At 42.6% G+C, this 20,995-nt stretch overlaps 2 protein-coding genes across 2 annotated transcripts; one reads left to right on the top strand and one right to left on the bottom strand.

Moving 5' to 3' along the window:
- Nucleotides 1–8,318: 8,318 nt before the first annotated feature.
- Nucleotides 8,319–9,303, bottom strand: purbb (purine-rich element binding protein Bb). The gene has a single exon (XM_088624323.1). The coding sequence runs from the start codon at nucleotides 9,248–9,250 to the stop codon at nucleotides 8,336–8,338; it is 915 nt and encodes a 304-aa protein (XP_088480449.1). The 5' UTR covers nucleotides 9,251–9,303; the 3' UTR covers nucleotides 8,319–8,335.
- Nucleotides 9,304–10,211: 908 nt separating this feature from the next.
- Nucleotides 10,212–16,982, top strand: h2az2b (H2A.Z variant histone 2b). The gene is made up of 5 exons (XM_088624322.1): nucleotides 10,212–10,369; nucleotides 13,458–13,535; nucleotides 14,635–14,748; nucleotides 16,168–16,297; nucleotides 16,563–16,982. Exons 1-5 carry the CDS (start codon nucleotides 10,367–10,369, stop codon nucleotides 16,622–16,624), a joined length of 387 nt encoding a protein of 128 aa, XP_088480448.1. The 5' UTR covers nucleotides 10,212–10,366; the 3' UTR covers nucleotides 16,625–16,982.
- The last annotated feature ends 4,013 nt before the right edge of the window (nucleotides 16,983–20,995 follow it).

Consider the following 20,995-nt stretch of genomic DNA (forward strand, 5'->3'; position numbering starts at 1 on the left):
ACTGGGGCCAGAGAAACATGGGGGGGTGCGTCCCTACAACTCTCTCAGCTTAACCCCTTTATCCAAGGCAATAAACACCAAGAACAGAAAGAGGGCCTTTATTTAAAACCAGATTGGTTCTAGAAGGACAGTATGCCACAGTTTAAGACTCCAAATTGCAAAAGATCACCCTGGAATAGAAGTACCCCCGGAAGAAGAAACTGCTTCTTCCTGCAGCCATGCAAAATTAAAACGTTTGTAAATCAGGATGCCACTTACAATACCTGCTCTTGTTGGTACTAGTGCACATGGCAAAGCATTTAAAATTGCTTTGAGGGAATGAAGAAGCAACTTTAAAAATAAAATCAGATTGGGTAGCAGCCTCAGGAGATCTGGGTGCTACTGCAGATATTTATCAGCTTCATGCTGAAGTCTCGCCCTTCCCCCTCCAGTACTGCCCATTACAAACTTTCTGTTCTAGAACGTATTTGTATTCAAACACACATCTGCCTCAAGTGTTCACATGCATCTGTTTGAAGTGCAGCAGATTAAAAAACTGTTCATCTGTCTTCAGTGACACTTTAACACCAAGTAAAGAAAGAGGACATAGCCAGTGTGAATAGTATTATGCTTTCATTAATTATAGGTTTCTTTATTTGATAAAAACATACATTACATTTCTAAATATAGACTGTAAAACTCCATTTGCAAAAATGTTGCTAGTAAAAGGATCGCCAACTAGCAGGGCTTGTGGTCTGCTCCAGGGGGCTAGCTGGCTAGTGGTAAGTCTGAGGCCCGTGCCCAGCGCCCTCCTCGCTGTCCTGCCAACCACGGTGTTGTGCCCGCAGTCCTGTGAGCTGGGGAGACTGGGATTGGCCTGGAAGGACCATAAGAACTCAACCTCTCATGTACTTCACGGGACCGAGCTCTTCCAAGTTAACCTCAATACTTTTAATGTGCTTTTTTTCCCCAAAATGTACTTCTTTGAAATAACACTAAAACACTGCCCTCCAGGTTGTGCAGTTTACAAAGTGCCGCCATAACCATCAGCATTTTTTGCAAATATTTTGATACCGTTTAGATTTGCCTTTTATGCTATTCAAGATCGGCTTTCAGGGCACACAGCTCTCATTGGGAACTTCCCAGCTGGAAGGAAAACAGGAGGAATTTCATTGGGATTTTAACAAAAGCTTTTTCCACCACTTTATCTGGGAGGATGTTCTTTTCAAAGCAGGGGAGACACTGACAGATTGTGTGCACCTTCAGCAGGCTGCCAGGATGAAAGGGCAACTGGTCGAGATCCAGCCCAGTGCAGCTCCTTCTTTATAAACTTTAATTAAGTTAAAAAGCCAGCTGTAACAAAGCCGTGCAGAAGCACAGGACTGGCAGGTATGGTATTTCTGCAACAGGGTGCTATCCCTATGACCAAGCATCACTCAAGTGCTTTTGGGTGCTGGCATTTTTCTTTGTACAGTTGTTCGTTCCTCCCAACACCCCAGATTTTGTCCTCCTGGGAAGAGGCAATAACCTAGGCGTTCCAAGCCTGGAACGACACAAGAGGCAGCACAGAACTAAAAAAAAAAAAAAACAGGATACTTTTGGGCCCCAATGATTATCCTCTTGCATTCATTCCAGAAACAGCACCCACCCCAGCCCTCCAGGCTGCCCCCTCTCCGAATCTCCTGATGGGAGAACCTTGCACAATGCAGACAGTCCGTCACGGAAAGGGCTTTAAATAACTCAAGATTTCGGCTCTGGATACCAGCGTTACCACACTCCACCCTCTAACACACTCGGCACTCTTTGAGAGCTAGCTTGGAAACTGCTCAGCCACCTCCACTCCATCGGCGAACTCAAGCTCCGGTGCTCTTCCACTCAGGTGGCCACTGAGATGCAGCGTCCAGCCAAGGCATGGACACCATGCCCACATGACGCGCAGCATTGAGATGCAGTTACTGTATAGTTTGGGCAGTAGGCTCATTTTAAGACACGAGGTGACAATGTTCGACCCTGATGAAACTCTGCCTCTGAGACAGCTGCGTTGAGGTAGCGCACGGAAACCTCCAGATCCTCAGCTCTCGTTCCCACTGCTGGACAGGCACCGGTCTGCTTGCGATCGAGATGGGGCCAAGCTCACGATTGCTCTTTTAAAAAGATATGCATTCACAGAAATTGTGTTTTTTTAAGTGAAAGGGTGTTTTTATTCTGTCGATCGCTTCAACACTGTGCAAGACCAAAGGGCAAGTACCTGTCGTAACTTTCCTTTTAAGAAAAACAGCAGCTTTGAATGCGACAATGTAACAAGCCTACTGGAACGGCTATAGCTCCACTGCATAGCTGTGCCACCCAACCCCTGGGCAACCACGGGAGATTACAGACAGCTTGGGCACGGATGGAAAACAATAAGTTCCCAAAGCCAGGGTTCCTCCTAAGATCCAATGCTTTTCCTAACAAAAGAAAAGTGGCAATGAATCCTGTTTCTTTTACAGCTATTTCCAACCCAATTACCCACTGGCTAACATTTCAAGCTGCCTGACTGCGATTAACCTTCCTTTTCACTCTGCAAAAGAATCCACCACTATTATTGCTATAAAATCATAATATGCAAATTCTCTACTCACAAACTGCAAACAGCACAACTGAACGTGATGCTCAACAAATTCCCTGCTAACGGCCCATGGAGAGAGCAGCAGATCCTCTGATCCCAGACTTACAGCAGGAGCCCTAGTGTAACACAAAGCACCCCCCCCCACCGCCTGCTGCCCCCCTTGTGACCGGCACTGACAGAACCGCAACAGCCGTGCAGGAGGTCACTGTCACAGCTGTCAACCCAGGCACACAGCAGCTGCCTCCGGATTCCAGCACCAAAGCACGCCGACACACACCCTCTCAGACACAGGAGCGCCACGGAATGAGAAAGAGCCCTCAAGACACCCGTCTCTCCCCCACCCTATGAAAAATCCCATTTCAGCCACATAGGCAGGGGAAGAGCCCCCCCCAATCCATCAGAGAGTGACGCACACGACTGGGGAGACCCAGCTGCCAATGCAAAGCACATGTCTCCAGCTCCCAGCAAGCAGTGCTGATCAATTCAAGAACAAGCAGCCTAGATGTGCGGACTTTCTTACTCACTTGCGCATACATATCCCACCTTATCTGCAGGTAATCCATGGCCCTCTCCTTTGCACACACAAAGAGTGCATCACAAAGCATGCGGACTATTACAACTTTTGCCAGCGCGCTGAAGCAAAGAAGCACAATTCTAAATCTTTCGGTTCATTTTCAACAAACTTAGTTAAACTTAAATTCAATTGAGTTAAATAGAAAGCTGGCACGGATTCGTCTTAGGTGCTTAACGAAACTTCAGGGTGAACCGGTTCCAATGCTCCAGCCACATACACCAGCCTATATGATAGCCTCCCCAAAGGGTTCTACCTTGTCATCTGCCGATTTCATGAGGCGAGAGGACAGAACGTTGGCCAGACACAGTGAAAGGAAAGTTTCATTCCTTCAAATTCAGCATGCTCATTTCCAGAATCTGTCCACTGGCTTTCCCACCACTGTTTGTTCACCGCAGCCCTCGAATGAACCATAAAACCTTTTTGCATAACATTCGCTACAACCTCACCTCCTAAAAGATCAACTGTTTCTGGCAGGTTTTGTCTTCTTTGGGATACCCCACACACTCAAAAGCAAAGCTATCGCAGACGCTTGCACTCACACTTACGTAGCTCACATCCCGCCCTCTAACTAGTCCCTGCACATATTCCAGAGGCAGCACGGACGAGCCTTCCTCACGAATACGAGTTAACAAATACAGGAGATTCAGAAATTCCCTCTCCGCTTAAGTGGCACCATCAGAATGGCCTATCGCTCCCAAGAAAGTGTTAACCACAATCCCAAGACTGCTTTTTTTTATTAAATAAAAATATCAGAAATGGTCTGCCTGTAATCGCAGCGAATCTGCGGAATGAGTCACATCCTAGAAGGCCTTAACGCATCAAGACATAAGCAAACAGGAACCTACTACTCTCTCCCCACACCTCACTTGCCTTGCTCTGGTTGGCATGAAAACACACTCCTACAGTCATAACACAGCATATTGGGTGGACAGAAAAAACAGTTCCTTATTAAAAAAAAAAGTGTAAAATAATTTTGCCAAAAGAAATGTTTCATGTGATTTCAAACCGGCTGCAGAGGCTACTCCTATGCTTGTTCCAGAGCTTATAATGCAGGACAGCTGCTAAAACTCAGATTCCCTTGGGTGAACTGGTAGCGCAAAGCTCATCACCACTTATACCGGCAGAGCATTTTCCTTGCTATTCGAAGGACTGATGGGCAAACCTACTGGTGTTCCCCGCCGGGTGGGTGAGGCACAATGAGCAGTGGGGGGGGGGTAGTGTGGAGATGGGAATGCTTCGGCTACCTGTCCAGTCACAGCTCTGCAGAAAACCTCAGCAGCAACATAAAAATAAGAAAGAAACCACTTTAATATGCTTTCCAGACACCCCACACATCATGCACTAAGATACAATGCTTTGAGCAGAATAGGTCTTGGAAGGGAGTGGCAGCCATGCTGTGCAGGCGCAAAGGAGAGCGCTTTTGCCTTTCGTGACACCGGCAAGACCTGAATATCAAATCGAGCATCATGTGACGCTCCTGAAACAGTGTCACTGATGTGCTGTGAAACACATGATCACCATTCGCCTAAAACCTGTAGCAAGCACAGGAACAGCCAACTGGAATGGCATGGCTTCCTAAGCCCTTTTAACGCCCCACGCTCCAATTCCGAAGAGCCCTAAAGCGTTAAATAGCCTCCCCTAGTTCAAACTGCACAGGAGAGAAAAGCTCCTTTAATGTTAAAACAATTCTAGACTAGCGACCACTTAACACTGAGTTAGGGCTGCTCGGTGCTAGGCCTCCACTCTGTCTTGTCAATTGTCAGGAGGGTATCGGTTTACTAGTCAGCTCCCAGACGTGTCCCACAGCTCACAGGAGTGATGAGCACAGCTGAATCCTCAAACACTGTAACACGAGGAATAACTGCCTCTCTATACTTGAACTGGTTGCACATTAAAACCTACAGCAATATACAGCAAAGTCAGCTCGCAGCATCATTGCCACAGCTGCCTCGTTCGCAGATTCTTAAAAAACGGAGGGTTTGCTGGTTGTACATTACAGTTTATTCACCGAGCGGCGAGGAAAAGGCGTGAAACTGCAGTCTCCGCTGTCAGCCATGTTGGCTCCAACGTGCTCCTGTGCTTACTGTAAAGCAGCACCTAACCCCTAGAGCCAACATGGGACCAGTTTCATACCCTTTCTTACTCTCACAAACCCTTTGCCATTTCTCCCGTGTCCAAAGTTTGTTGAAAACCTTTACGCTCATTTTCCTCAGCAAAGAATTTTTATTCATTTATTATTAAAAGGAACTAGATAGAATATTACAGCAGAACACACATGACTGGAAACAGCTGCCATATCACATAACACAGTACAGGAATAAGGATGTAGTTAACTCATATATATAATTAAAAAAGGACACTATTGCTCCCATACGGTTTTAGGACAAATTCTTTGCTGTGGAGAAGAGTAAAATTAAAATTAAAAACAAAGTTCACATCAAGCTAAAAATGTACTGTTTACAGTGAGCTAAAGAAGGTTGTTCTTTTTTTTTTTAAAGTGCAACAGATGACACGTGGCAAAGAAATTAACACTAAACACTCTAATCTAGGGGTTCCCTGTCCCGGTACTGGGGCCCCACACACCTGCTGGCTTTGGTTCCACCTGGGCGCAGATGGAAATTATCGAACCCTTGACAGACATGCACTTAATCCAAATTCATGCTGTCAGGTCCTGAAGAGCCAGAGGCAGCCTTTTACACCTGCTGTACTGGAGTCGCTTCAAAATCGCTGACCTTTTCGGGTGGGAAACGCCACCAGCGAAGGTTTTAATCAAGCACGTGGTCCGTGGGGTTCTGGATTCGGGCATGGTGGAAACTGGCAGGTGTGCACCTGGTGCCAGGACAGGGACCCCTGTGCTAATCTGTGTCAGAAATCCATTCGTTAACTGATTCACCTTAACGCAGTCTACCAAAGCAGATCCTGGAAGGGCTATCTCCACTGAAACTGGGAAACAAAACTAAGGACATCACAACTGCTGGATGTTGCGTGGTAAACTTTCTTAGCTCTTATTGTTGTCAGGTTATTTTTTTTTACAAAATAAAACTAAAAAAAGGTCTAGAACTGATTAATACCAACATACAGTAATTATAATATGCAATAAATTAACACAAGGCAGCTCCAAACTGGAACAGGCATGCACAATTTAAAATACTTAAGGACCACTGGAGACATTTATATATGCCCTCCTGTTAAAGCTTGTGCTAACTTAATACAGAAAACTTTGGAATGAATAGTGAACTACTCACTTCCAAGCCAGGGAGTAATATTGACAACCACATAAAAAGAACAGGTTTGTATTCATAGGGAAAGGGAGGGCAGGGACAGGTGATCTGATCTCTGAAGTACACAGTCAGTACTTCTCTAATAAGGTTAAACTCTTCCATTCTTTCTTGGAAACAACAACAAAAAAAAACCTAAAATAAAACTTAAATACTCCTGGACGAATCTTCAGCATCCCAGCGTGAAATAAACCTGTTTTGCAAGCCTTATAATTCTGTAATTCATATAATTTTTTCCCCCCCATTTAGTTAAAAAATATTTTCTTCTCTGCTGGTTTGTTCAAAGATTTTAAGCATAACCTTCTTTCCATATAGTTTTTTTTTTAAAACCATCCATCCATGCATTGCTGCCCCCAAAACACAAAAACACTCCGTGGTGTTCAGACGTGGAAACGTTTTTTTTTTTCTCTCCTCCTCCTATTCCAAATGGTCTCCTCCTCACACTTCTTGAAGTAAAAGAACGACTGATCGTGGCCCCGCGATTTCAGCTCCAAAGCCGGTTGTCGATGTCAGATCGCCATGTTGACAGGTGCATCCCTTCAGAACAAAAACTAGCGCGGCATCCCCAACCCCCCCGCCCACCCCGATAAGACGCCGCTGTCCTGAACTCCAGGAATAAAACAGTAAGCCGCTCTCCGTGTGTCAGCAACTCGAGGAGATATCTTGGACTGCAGGGCCAGGCGACTCCGCGCTCTCTCGCCTCGGCAATTCTTTCACAACTGCAGCCTAAGACGACTCGCCACAAGCCCCCCCCTCCCTCACACGCACCAGTAAACACGCCACGCAGCGCGCCGCTCTCTGCTGCTCGATCTGCGCACGCCTCGACCGGGCGACTCCTGCATTTCTACAGCGCTTTGCATCCCTGAAGGACGCATAGCCCCCACCTGGGTGACACGCAGCAGGCCGTCCCATTAGGATCGCGTTAGGTTTTCCCGCAGGGACTGTCTCCCCGTTCACGACAACATCCTGGGAGAAACCAAACGGGAAACGTATAGCTATATATATACACACACACACCTTTCCTAAAAAAGAAAGCTGTTACATGTTTAGCGCCCTCTCGTGAACTAGATACCTGATGTGGACGGTCAAAGCTGGAAAACTAAGTTTTAATGGAATTGTACAAAAGAAACGCCTTATCTCCCCACCCCCATAGCCGCAGCCTGGCGTCTTATTCCAGTTTGATCAAGGCGCTGTATCTTTACAGGTGCACCGTCGACAGAGAATGATTGATTCACAAACTGTCACTGATTCTGGCGGACTGCGAAGTCCCTACGGACTCCTCATATCTGGATTTTATAAAAATATTAAAAACCCTGCCTACAACCAGACAAGACCGTGTAAAAACAGTAATACGATGGATGCTGGTTTGTTTGTTGTTGTTTTGAGTTAAATAACATGTATGGCTACATATTTAAAAACATTATAGCGTTGACGTGTGCGGGTCCAGGTGAATTCCGTTAATTATTTTATCTTTTTTTAAAAGATTTCCAAAGAAAAAAAAAAGGTTTAATAAACCCGCTGTCTCGCAAGCAGGCTGTGAAAACCGAGTTGCTGGTTTACAAGAGAGAAAGGGCGTTTTTCTTTGCGCTTGTGACAAAAAAAAAAGAGATACCCCAATACTACCCCCAAAACGAGAACGTCTCATTTTACTCTCGAAAACTTTTTTTCCCCCCTCCTGCGAATCCCAATAAAACTTTTGAGTAAGCTTTTTTTTTCTTTTACACGACAATATTTCTCAGTCAAATGTACTTAACTCCACGATATTTGTTTTTAGTATTAATGTTCGATTCGTCATGCACGTAATATTCTTTCTTATGTATTATTTCTGCGTTTTGCGTCATGGTACTATGCTTCTCGCTGCCTTTTTGTTTTCCTCCTCTTTTTAAATCATCTACATCAGTCGTCATCTACGTCCTCGCCTTCCGACTCGTCTCCCCTTCTCTCGTACATCTTATCCCGCTGCTTCTCCTGGATTTCTTTCATCTCCTCGGCGTAGCGGCAAAAGGCGCCCCCGAACTTACTCCACGCTTTGTAGGGGACAGTAATGGAGTTCCTGTAGCTGGGCTTCACCTCGCTCACCCGCAGGAACACCCCGTATTTGTTGGACCCGACGTCGAAAAAAAACCTCTTGGAGTCCACCATGATGGACGTCCCCTCGGGCAGCTCGCCGTAGCCCCCGGCCCCTCCGCCGCCGGCCAGCTCTTCATCGTCCCCGCCGTAGTCATCGATCAGCTTGGCCAGGGCGTCTCGGAACTCGATCAAGCCCTGAGCCGGGAGGGCGATGGTCTGCCCGGCCTGCATGCTGCCCCCCGGGCCGCCTCCCCCGCCTACCCCGAACCCAGGGCCGCGGTTGACGGTCTGCCGGATCCGTAGGAACCTCCCCCGCTGGTTCTCCTTGAGGTCGAGGTAGTATTTGCGGTTCTCCCGCACCAGGAACTCGCTCTTCAAGGCGCGGCGGGGCCCGCCGTCCTCGCCGCCCGAGGACTGCGCGATCTGCTCCGGGCTGCTGGGCCCCAGCTGGGCGTAGTGCTCAATGAAATCCCCCAGGTAGTCGCGGAACTCCGCGGCCACTGACATGGAAAGGGTCAGGCGGCTCTTGGAGCCCCCGGCTCCGACCTCGGCGATCTTGATGAATCTGCCCTTCGCGTTTTGCTTCACGTCCAGGTAGAAGCGCTTGTTCTGGATGTCCAGGCGCTTGGAGGCCAGCTCTTGGGTCTCCTGCTCCCGCTGGAAGTGCTGGAACCCGCTGCCGGCTCCCCCTCCGCCACCACTACTGCCACCGCGCTCGCTCCCACTGTCTCCATCCGCCATCTTCACCACCAGCAGCCAGCTTCTCCCTCCTGCGTTTCTTCCCCCCTCCCTTCGCCACCGTACACACCTCCGTCATGGACGCTACCGACTCCCGCCCCTCAGACGAGCTCTTCCCGCCTTCGATTGGTCGCCATCCTGCCAATCATACGAGGTCGCCCTACAATTGGTCACTTCCTGCCGTCGTACACTTCTATTTCTCCCGCCTTCATCGTCGTCATTGGTCAATTCTATCAATCCACCATTAGCACTTCACCTTTGTCTCGGTTTCGATTGGTCCCGGTCACTGGCTCCTACGTTACCCCCTTTATCGTCATTTCTTTTTTTTTTCGATTGGCTGCCGCCTGGTTTTCCTGTCGGAAATTCTGCCCTACGACTGTCCTTGTATAGAACAGGGGCTGCGTCAGTTAGTCTTAAGCAGGACACCTTATAGCCTCACTGGCTTTTCAATCAATATCTGATCATGAATTTGATGACATTCCTTCCAGTTCACAAAGTTCGGCCCAGGAAAAGATGGAATGAAAAAGGCGCCATTTTGGCTCATATTTGGAACGCATATTGTTGCGTGATAGATCCTACTCTCTGAGCCAACATGGAGTTGTCTTGAGCTGTAGTTTCTTACCAGTGTATGTACCAATTATCACTGCCAGTGTGTATCTGTCTTCCAAGTTAACACGTAATACGTGCACAAGAAAGAAAAAACAAGCTTTCTGTAAACTTTCAATGTTTTTTTTCTCCTTCTCATTTAGGTGGCTTGATTTGATAGGGCGATTAATCTGTCACTCTTTTTAATACCGATGTGGGATTGGATTGTTTTTAACGCTCGTCACACCCGCCCACTTTGAAGGTCCGTGCGCAAAAAGGGGGAAAAAGGCCGTTGATGCTGGTATTGAGGTGGGGGAAGGGCAGACCGTTTACAATATGCCTTGCAATTGGCTGGACAAATATTTCAAACTAACATCGAGTGCGGCGATTGGCTCACTGCTTTGCTCGCGAGGGCCCTCGCGCACTAGCTCGCGGAGGGGTTTATTGTTTCTCTCTGTCTCGAGCGGAAAATCGTCTCCGACCTCTTCGATTCCTGTCAGGAATTTCAATAAAAATAATAAATAAACAGCGAAAATGGTAATTAGACGAATTAACTACTCACTTCTTATTAATGCCGACGTGGTTAGGTTATCCGGATAGTGTTGGGAGAGCTGGGTTGTTGTTTTTTTGGTTTGATTTTATTATAGAGGCTTAGGATATTTATTTTACGGGGCTCATAATGTTGATACTGTAACCAATTAGTGTACATTATGTGGTTATGTGAATTTCGGATATCTGAGTTTTGGGGGGGCAATAAGACTTTTTTCGTTGGACTTGTTACATGTGCATTTCCTTTAATTTCTTAATTATAAATGATTATGGTTTCGCTGAAAAAGTATCAATTTTCCTTAGTGTTTAATGTGCCGCGAAAAATGTTTTAATTTGTATTATGTTTTGTATTGATACTTTCCATCTAAGGAGATGGGGTGAGGTCCCTTTGCGTCGTGATTCGAAAATATTATTTCATTTAGGGTTTTTTTTCCCCCAAATGTTAGTAGTATGTGTTGGCGGGAAAAGTCCTGATTGGAGTGTATGCGAGTGCAAGAGTATGGAAATGGCTTGAAGAGATGAAGCAAAAAAAACATAAGTTAATAAAAGGAGATCTTATAATGGAACAGAACTGGTCAATAAAGAATCAAAGTCGAATAATACAGCCGTTTTTTGGAGACGCAGTCTGGCTACGCTACCGCCGATCGAACTTTCTTCATCCATTGTAAATGTAAACTGAAATCAAAAGTGTAAGTTACTGAATCAAAACACCGCAGATACGAGATGTCTCACCTCGGGATTACCTCTCTATTTTTGGCAAATGCCGCACTGCACATCATTTTCTGAGATGGATGCATTTAGGATTATTCGGCATGTGTGCTCTCTTTAATCGAATCTGTTTGTCAGAGTATAGTTTTTTTTTCTCCCCGGAGAGTGGTAAACTAAATATCAACGTTGAAGTCCTCGAGCAGGGCAGCGAGCTGTTAGTGTGCACTATGACGGGTTCGTTTTAGGCATCGTTTTCGTCAGACCTCCGTTTTCGAGTGGGTGAAGTTGCGCTGCGAAATGACTGAATTCCAAACAATGAATGGCGCGGTATTCAAATGCAGTTTAGTAAGTAAACCAGAAGCCTTTGCACACGTGTTCGGTAAACACAGTGCCTGGTGGTCTGTTGTTCTCTGGGTACGTTTTAACAGGTAAAAGCACGTTTAGCCTGTAATCTTGTCCAGAGTGTCTGGGGTGCCTACTTGTAACGAGGACTCGAGCTAGGGGGCTCCAGTACAAACAGCGTCTGCTTAGACGGTCTACAGCGCTGTACAGTATATACAACTGTACAGTGAGAGTTTTGTAGGAAGTGCGCGCTTGCTGCAGGATTTGGAAGGGAATCAAATTACATATTTACGAACATATTCAGAAAGACTTTCTCATAGGTCAGACGGTCCTGTTTGTAAAGTATATATTTACAATGGGCGGTGCATTTGTGCATCCATTCATAACGGAGACGTTATCTATGATAAACCCAAGGAGTAGGCGCCCTGCTTTATTCAAGAAGAGAGAAGGGCTTTTGAACTTGGCCTCCGTTCCTTGAAGACTGGCGTTCTTTAATGAAAGCTACTTCGCTTCAGTTTTTGTTTTTGACGCTGCGGATTTAAATAATTGTAGTGTATGTGATTTGAAATTGGTCATTTTGTTAGCGATGGTGTAAACATCATGCATTTTAAGCTGTTCAATGTGTCTGATCTATAGATTGGTGCATTTAATGAGTTTAGTCATACAGTTTGCATAGGAGAGTCAGATATGGCCTGGACTGAACTTTCCACGGGCTTGTAAGTAGTGTGAGAAAATAATCTTTTAAATCCCCGTGTTTAAGTACGTTGTGCATCCTGAGGTAAACACAAAAAAGTAATATTTTAATGCAGAATATTTAGCGTTGCTGTCTTCTGTGTACTTTCATCAGTTGAACTAAATTATACATAGGATATTTGTTCAGATTAGTTGCAACCCTTACAAATGTCCTGCTGCCACTCAGTATTGATTGTCTAGTTTCTGAGTTTGTGTGTGTTTTTGAAATTGACAATGTAGTGTTGATAAAGCTTAAGGTTTTTAGAAAAGTCCTTTCATATAAGAATAATTGCAATACTAAAACCAGGTGTAAATTTTAAGGATTCTGTTTTTATGGATTTAGATGTTTTAAGTGGTGAAAGTAACACTATTTACACAACTGTTGATCAATATAGTTCAGTTAATGCATAAAGGACTCTGATGTAAAGTTGAAGAATAGTTTAATTGTGTTAAATCTAGTACTTCTAAATTATAGAGGTGCCATTTTCTGTATTTTGTTAAAAAATGCTAAATTAGATCTAGATTTTAAATGCTCTTTTTTAATTAAGATCTTCTGGTTTAATTAGATTTGGTGATTTTTAGATATGACATTTGTGACCTGGACTGACTTTCAGTTAGAGTTTCAGTTAAATTGTAACTGAATTGCAAACTAAATGTGATTTTCTTTTAGTGCTTTTCCCTCTAGCATTTTATCAGCTATATCTAAGACAACTCGTGATGACATTTAAGGAGCTTTGTAGATGTACTTAGTTTTTTTTTTTGTTCCTTCCCCTTAATAAGGCCCCTTATGATTTGATTTGAAGATCCTTGAGCTGGTTTCTGGTGGCAAGTTGCTTCAAGAGCACACTATGGCTGGACAGGAAACCTGCTCATGATTGTGAGCCAACAATAATGTTTAGACATAATTTAAAGCTGATATGCGTTATAGAAATACAACATAATCAATGGAAGTAATGCACTGTTTATCTAATTAGGTTTTCACCATGTTCTGTCTTTCAGATAAGGAGTAGTGTACTTGCTTTTTTTAAATGTCATTTTTTTTCTACAGCATAACTTTTTGATTGTCCCAGCTCAGCATGTTCAGCTGTTATTTTGTTCTGTTGCAAGAATCTGTCACAGCCAGATTTGTAATGGATGACAATGATTAAATTAGTTACACGAATCATAATTTATACAGATCAGATGGGTTGCTTACACGACTGTTTTGTGTTCTGTTTAAATTGTTTTGAATTGTTTGCACATGTTTGAGCTATGTTTCTGGTTCTTGTGTTAACTCGTGACTCTCCTCTCCCAGGCAGGAGGTAAAGCTGGCAAGGACAGTGGCAAAGCCAAGGCTAAAGCAGTGTCTCGCTCACAGAGGGCTGGTCTGCAGGTAACCCCATCCAGCTGCTATCCATCGCTCGTCCTGTTTCGCAAGGAAGGAATAAAGTTGTTGCTAATGTAAAACAAGGTCCTTTTTGGTTTATACAGCTGGAAAATTGTTTGGCTGGGGATAAATGTATTTCAGTATCTTTTTTTCCCCTGTGCTTGCTGTATTCACCGGAACTCACTGCACCTCTGCACTATGCAATTTTGACTTAGGACTATCACACATTTATTGTTATTGTTCTGGTTATTTCTTCACTGTACATACTATCACGATCACGTACTGCTTTATAACGTACTGTCTATATTGTGTGGTGTTCCTTCAGTACTATGCATGTCCTGAGAGACCGACGCATAAGGATTCCAATGTACATGTACATATGGCAATAAACTGCTCTACTCTCTACTCACCTGAACACACCACAACCAGAAATTGACTGTGGAATTTGGGAACAGAACTTTACAAATCATAAGTTATCTTTCTGAATTGAAGTGGAAATTAAGTGAAAGAACAAATACAAGTTATACAGTCAACTCCCTCGTGTCTGGAAGAAATTGGGGGAAGGGGCTCAGGAAACAAGGCGTCTTTACAGAGATGAGATTAAAGCTAACCCAAATGCAATCTCCAAAACCATAATGATAAAACCCATTCCTCCTTGTGAAACGCATTGTTCAGGCATGGGACACTTTGACTTCTGGAATTGGAATGTTTAGCTGTAAAGCTGCCTTGAGAGCTTTAAACTTTAAACTCCACTCTACACTGCCTTTCAGCCCTATGGTTCCCATGTTTAGTTTTTTCCACTCTGTCACAACAACAGACTGGACCCAAGCAAAATGGTGAACCATTACAGTACAGTACAGTTAAATGCTGTTCAGTACTCTTCTGGTAAAATGTCAACAACCAGATCAACTTCTGAATTTGTTTTTACTTGTATTCTAATATATGCTCCACCCTGAAATGTGGGGGGAATGTGCCTTATGTTATGTAGAATATTAGGAAGCTTTTGCATTATGGAAAAAATGGTCTCCAGATCACATTTGGAGTTAAAACCTAAATGTCCTGCCTTGAGAGTCAATTAAGCTTTATTCTCTGTATCTCCTCTCAGTTCCCAGTGGGCCGTATCCACAGACACTTGAAGACTCGCACTACAAGCCACGGGCGTGTTGGGGCTACGGCAGCTGTGTACAGCGCTGCCATCCTCGAATACCTCACTGCTGAGGTGAGACTGCTGTTCACTCACCCATACTTGCAAGACATTTTCCTTTCCGTGCCACAACACTGGGGTTGTCTGTTGCGCTGAATCTGGGACTGAATCTGAAGCTTTGATGTTTGATTTTCAGTAATAGATTGATATCAAGAGAGGCTTGGTAAGACTTCATGATCAGGTATTTCTTTACTAATATAACAGGTACTGTTATATTCCACATTGTGTGGAATTCTATAGGCTTTTCTGTCCTGCTGCTTTTGTATTTCAACGATATGGGCAATGGCATTGTATGCATTTTGTGTATATAAATAACTTCCCATGAGCGTTTCCTTTTACTGGACTGACATAGAACAAAGGCAGTTCTGCTTCTGATCTTTCCCTGAGCCTGTTTTTAATTTGTTTTTCTTATTTTAGTTGAAACAAACTCCACAGTCCTGGGCCTTTCTTTCTATACCTATCGCAGCTTTATAAACTCATTTTGCTCCTGCTCTTGTCCCCACTGTCTGCACGGAGCTAGGAAATCTGGATAAGGGATTTAGCTGCAGCATTATAACACCTGTAGCATAAATCAGCTTGTTTTAAAAATATTTGCAATGTTATGTAAAAGAGTTATGTAATTAACTATAATTCATTTCTCGTTCATTTTCCAAAATGCATCTAAAAGAGACATACTAAGGAAAGGATAGACTGCTTCATTTTTCTTGTAAAATCTAATGTGCTGTCTGTAATTCTGAAACTACTTCTTGTGCTTCACAATTTAGCAGTATCTATACAAAAATTGTATCTGCATGCAAACTGAATGCAGTGTTTACCTTAATTGGTTATTAAACCTGAACCTGATTACATCTGATGTATTTCAGCAGGTATCTGACATTTAAAGTAACTCAATGTTACTTTAAATATATTTTCTGCAAGTGCATACTTAAGGAGTTGCAGCTATGGAAGTTTCTTGGCTAAGAAGACTTGTAAAGCTGGTCTGTTCAGTTTGTGTTTATTGGCAAAGACTCTAACTTGATGTCAGCTTTGTGAATTTAATGTTTATAGCCTTTCCAGGCATTGTGGTGTTTAGTTGTAAGACAATAGCTAGTAGCTTTGTCTTGTATTTTCTTCAATTAAAAAAAGACCATTGTCTGTTAGTTAATGCATTTATTATGAGTAATAAAGTGAATTCATGTTTCTGAATATGTGGACCTTATTTTCCGCCCTTTGCAATCTTAACGCTAAAGCATGCTTTTAACAACATGGGGAGATTTCTTTGGACATTTTGTTCTGGGATGCTTAGGAGACTGACTTTGATGTTCAGTTGATCTCGGAGGTTTTAAAGTTAGTTGCAAATCATACGATGGCACTGGAGACGGCAATAAATGTGCTGCTTTGAATGTACAGCACACTGTAGTAGAAAGGGGCTTTAAAAAAGTGCGTCTGTTACAGGTTTTGGAGTTGGCAGGGAACGCCTCCAAAGACTTGAAGGTGAAGCGTATCACTCCCCGTCACTTGCAGCTTGCCATCCGTGGGGACGAGGAGCTGGACTCGCTTATCAAAGCCACCATTGCTGGAGGAGGTGAGTCAGAGTGCTTAGCCATAGCAGCACCTGTGTGTCAGGTAGTCCCAGGCCACGGTCCTGCAAAGCCACAGTTCTTTAGGTTCAGGTCCAGAACCGGTGTAGATCGTAGCAAAGCCTGTCATTGGTAGAGTTAACCAAGGGCGATTTCGGTTGCACTATAACACTTCAGAACTCCCCAGTACCAGGGTCAGGGACACCTCTTCACTTGCTTGTAGACTTGACCTGTCCCGGTGCTCACTTAACAATCTTTTTCTCTCTTCAGGTGTCATTCCCCACATCCACAAGTCCCTCATTGGGAAGAAGGGCCAGCAGAAGACCGCATAAAGAGCAGAGCAGAGTGGAGTCAACGTGTCCCTCCTGCTGTTCTGTATCAGGGACAGATGCAGCTGAAGGACAGACTGGGAGTTTGTTTTCGTTTTTTTTGTTGGTGTTTTTTTTTAACGTAGTTAAACTTGGAAAGAAACAAATTGTTAGATTTTTGCGTTGTAATAATACAAAACAAAGAAAACTGCAAAAAAATATATAAAACGTTTGTACCTTTCTTTTAGATTTTTGTTTGACGGACAGAAGAAACAAAATGTACCTTGTCATGTTGTGGCATAAAATTTGATGATTGGCTAAGGGTCAACAGTGTTTTATACAAAAAAATGGAATTGTTAAACCATTTTTTACAAAAGAAAAATGTGTTGTGTGTTTATTTATTTGATACAGAAGGGTGACCTTTTAACTAACCTTTTAAATTGTTAGTTTGTATAATTCTCTAATTTTTAAATTGTTAGCAGGGTGCCATCAGAGTCGTCCTGCTTAATTAGTGCTCTTCCCTTTTATGTTAAATCAAGAACAAGAATGGTCATGCGTGGAACTTTCTCAGTGACTAATATTCTTTAGGTAGGGTTCTGGGTTGTATTAAATGTGGTTCTAGCTTACCAGAATAATGCCTATCAATGTACAGTGGATCATTTTCTAAACATTAAAGACAATTGCTGAATATTAACTCTGTTAATAAGCTCATTTTGGCATGTAATGCAAAGTATATATGTTGGGTTTTGTGCTTGAAGAAAAAGTTAGGTTTTGTTACAAAAGGTAGTACCTTTGCATTGAAAATGTTTAACAGTTAAACAACACGCAAGTGTTTTTTATGTGAAGTTCTCCCATTCAATTTGGGAATAACCGAGCTCATAACATACTAGGCATGAAAAATAAGTGTCTGACATTATAATGGACTTGCCATGAGCTATGAGTTGATACGGCTCTCACGATTTCTGATAACGGAGAGCGGGAAATGGTTCTCTGGTAACATTCAGAGCCAGTAATTAAGGAGCAGCAGAGTCTCATCTGGTAATGCATTCTTTATCTTTAGCTTGTATGATCAGTAAAAAACATTGAATAACTGAACAGAGACTTGTGCGGGTGACCTGAACAGTATTGAACATCCTAAACGCTGTGTTTTTTCTAATGGTTTCACACATCCAGTTATTGTTTGTTTTGAAGATTCAATTTATCGCTGTATAGTTTTAATAAGGTTTAACTTCATATATTGATATCTCACCTTGAAGCAAACCTGATTTTGTAAACACCTCTTGGGTGTCCTGTCTTGCTGAGAAGCAAATGTTATCCCATCTGTGCCTCACTTCAGAAGGAGCGAGAATGAAATGTGTTGCATTAACAAGTTAAAGCTGGGATTGTGGCTGTTAATGCTAAGCCTTAGGGTGTACCAGCATAATTGCGTTTTAAAAAATTAGCTTTAGCTCAGAGATAAGCAGCTTGTAACCTGTTCTGTCCACTTAGGTTCATAGATTTGCTACACTAAAATCCTTTATTGATCTTTATTAATAATTTGCTGCATCAGAATAACACTTGCAATGCTTTTTACAAAGTACTAGAGTGGATTGGAAGGTCCACATGTTGATAGTCCTGTATTCACCCATCATCTGTTTTCTACGTGCTTCAGCCTATTCATTGTTGCAGAGGAGCTGCAGCCTATAAGCAAATAACAGGTACAAGGCAGGATACACCCTGGACGGGTTGCCACTCCATCACAATGCAGACAGACACACTAGAAGCCAATTAATCTACGAGTATGTCTGGACTGTGGTAGGAAACCTATGCAAACATGGGGAGGACATCCAAATTCTCACACAGATTGAACCCCAGGTCTCCAATACTGTGAGTACTGTGAATACCAACTACTGCAATGCCCTAGTCCTTTGTTCAATCACAAATATTTTCTCTTATAATCAGCACCACATTGTATGCATCTGTCTATGATGGTATAATATTCTGTGGAAGCTGACATAGGTTTTAACTGTTCACACAGAGCTGCTGTGTGTAATTCCGTTTTGCCATTTCAATACTCCACTATTTTTATCTGGTTTTGAGTGGCTTTCCCTGTTTTGATGTGAACCCCATTTTATAGCACCCTTGTCTCAGCATATTAGGGTGTTCTTAGAAAGTTTTAAAGTGACAAAGTACCATTCAAAGATATGCAGTTTTTACAGGAAAAAAAATACCAGTTCATTGATTTTTTTAAAGTTGTTTTTATATCGGTATGTCACAACTGTAACTGGAAACATTTCAGGTCAGTTGTGTTTTGCAGAAGTTTGAATTAATAGTCTCATTTATGTGAAGAAGATTTGCAGTCCACACTGCATGTAGTATATAAATGTGCTGCAGTAATTCTGCTAGCCCACTACCAATGACTTCAAACTTCTGCTAGCCCCCCCAAATTACCTCAAACTCACCCCAGTTTCACTTTATCCAAAATAAGCATCTCTGAACTTGTTACAGACCAAAGATTAGACCATTTTCTAGATGGTTGTTAATTGATCCAAGCCTCTTATCCAGCTGTTTCTTGAAGAAGAAGGGGGAAGAGCTCCACATGGCTGGCTGCCTTGTTCCACAGTCCTGCATCCCTTTGGGTGAAGAAGTGGCTCTTGCTCTCTGTAAGCTGATGCAGGGTACTGTCCTGCTCACTGTATTGCTACGATGCTTTCCATGTGTTTGATTGGCACTGTACAAGGCACGATTTCCAAACTGGTCTAAGAATCCTGAATGGCCATTTCCTGAGGAAATGTGAAGTCTGCATGAACTGTTTGCTTCGAAAAGAACTTCCCTGTCTCTGTACTGAAACTGAAAAAGGTCATCTGGTGCACGCAAGGAGCTCATATTAAAAAGGGAAGCGGCCGAATTACATCCAAAGCCAACGCTCGGATTGGTAACTACAGTTCAGTTAAAATCAGACCATGTCTTCTGCAATACAGTACACACTGAGATAGTTTTACTTGCTCTATATCTGCATTTGCGTCCTCTGCGTTATGCTTGGTATTTTGCATTTTCGTGACGTGACGTCCCTCTAAACCTGTCTGTGGCCGATTGTGTTTCCCATTTAAAAAACAGAATGTTTAATTGTCTTGAATAGGGGCGCCTCTAGTATCAAAATAAGCAAAAGGCGAAATATGTAGTCGTGCTGGAGAGGATGACTTCTCAATATGGACGGTAATTAGACTAGTTCAAGACTTGTGTAACCAAGCGATACAAAAATGTTTTTCACATGTTGATGGTAGAATGTAAGTCTTATCACATGAAATAATACAATTTTATTTATACATGCTTTTAAAAATACTCGTTTTTTACCCAAAGAAATGTGACTTACCACGTATACATGTACTGTAAATCATACACATATAGACACCAATTAAAGCATTATTTTTAAAATTTTATAGCACACTTTGAATCGAAGTTTTAATGAAGAATTACGATTAACAATCTTAAAACAATTACAACCTAAAAACATTTTTTTAATGAAAATAAAGTGTAATATTTTTAAATGTTAAAAAAAAACAGCAGGGGGCGCAATAAGATAGTTCTCTGACGAACAATTGTAAAGAATTGCTTTTAGCGAGAAACCGTTCTAATGTACTGTATTCCATATAAACCTTTGCGGTACTAATGTACTGTATGATTAATGATAACAATTCTACACAACTAGGATATTTATTTCATAATCATAGTTTAAATTAATTCAAGTGTGTGTGACACACTGCTTATATTTTAGATATGTAATTTTAAGTATGAATGAGCACATAGTAGTTTACTGTTTTATATACAATGCTTTGCAAAAGTATTCTAATCCTTGCACAGTTTTCACATTTTGTTGCATTAAAGCTTGCAGTGATGATACTTTGAAGTAGGAATCAATATTTGTTAAATACACAATCCGCTCCACACCTTCAACGCAAGAAAAACTAAATAGGTCGTATCAAAGCAAAATGATTGTGTCTTCAGTGTTCAAAAATATTTTTGTGCTTTCAGAATAAAAACACCCGTCTCTGTAAAGCGCCTCCGACAGCCAATTTAAACCATGAAGACCAAGGAGCTTTCAAACCTAATAATAATAATAATAATAATAATAATAATAATAATAATAATAATAATAATAATTGCTTACACTTATATAGCGCTTTTCTGGACACTCCACTCAAAGCGCTTTACAGGTAATGGGGACTCCCCTCCACCACCACCAATGTGCAGCATCCACCTGGATGATGCGACGGCAGCCATAGTGCGCCAGAACGCTCACCACACACCAGCTATTAGTGGGGAGGAGAGCAGAGAGTAATGAAGCCAATTCATAGATGGGGATTATTAGGAGGCCATGATTGGTTAAGGCCAATGGGAAATTTGGCCAGGACGCCG

The sequence above is a fragment of the Lepisosteus platostomus genome, chromosome 3 (genome assembly GCF_059453375.1).
Source record: "Lepisosteus platostomus isolate fLepPlt1 chromosome 3, fLepPlt1.hap1, whole genome shotgun sequence".
NCBI lineage: Eukaryota > Metazoa > Chordata > Actinopteri > Semionotiformes > Lepisosteidae > Lepisosteus > Lepisosteus platostomus.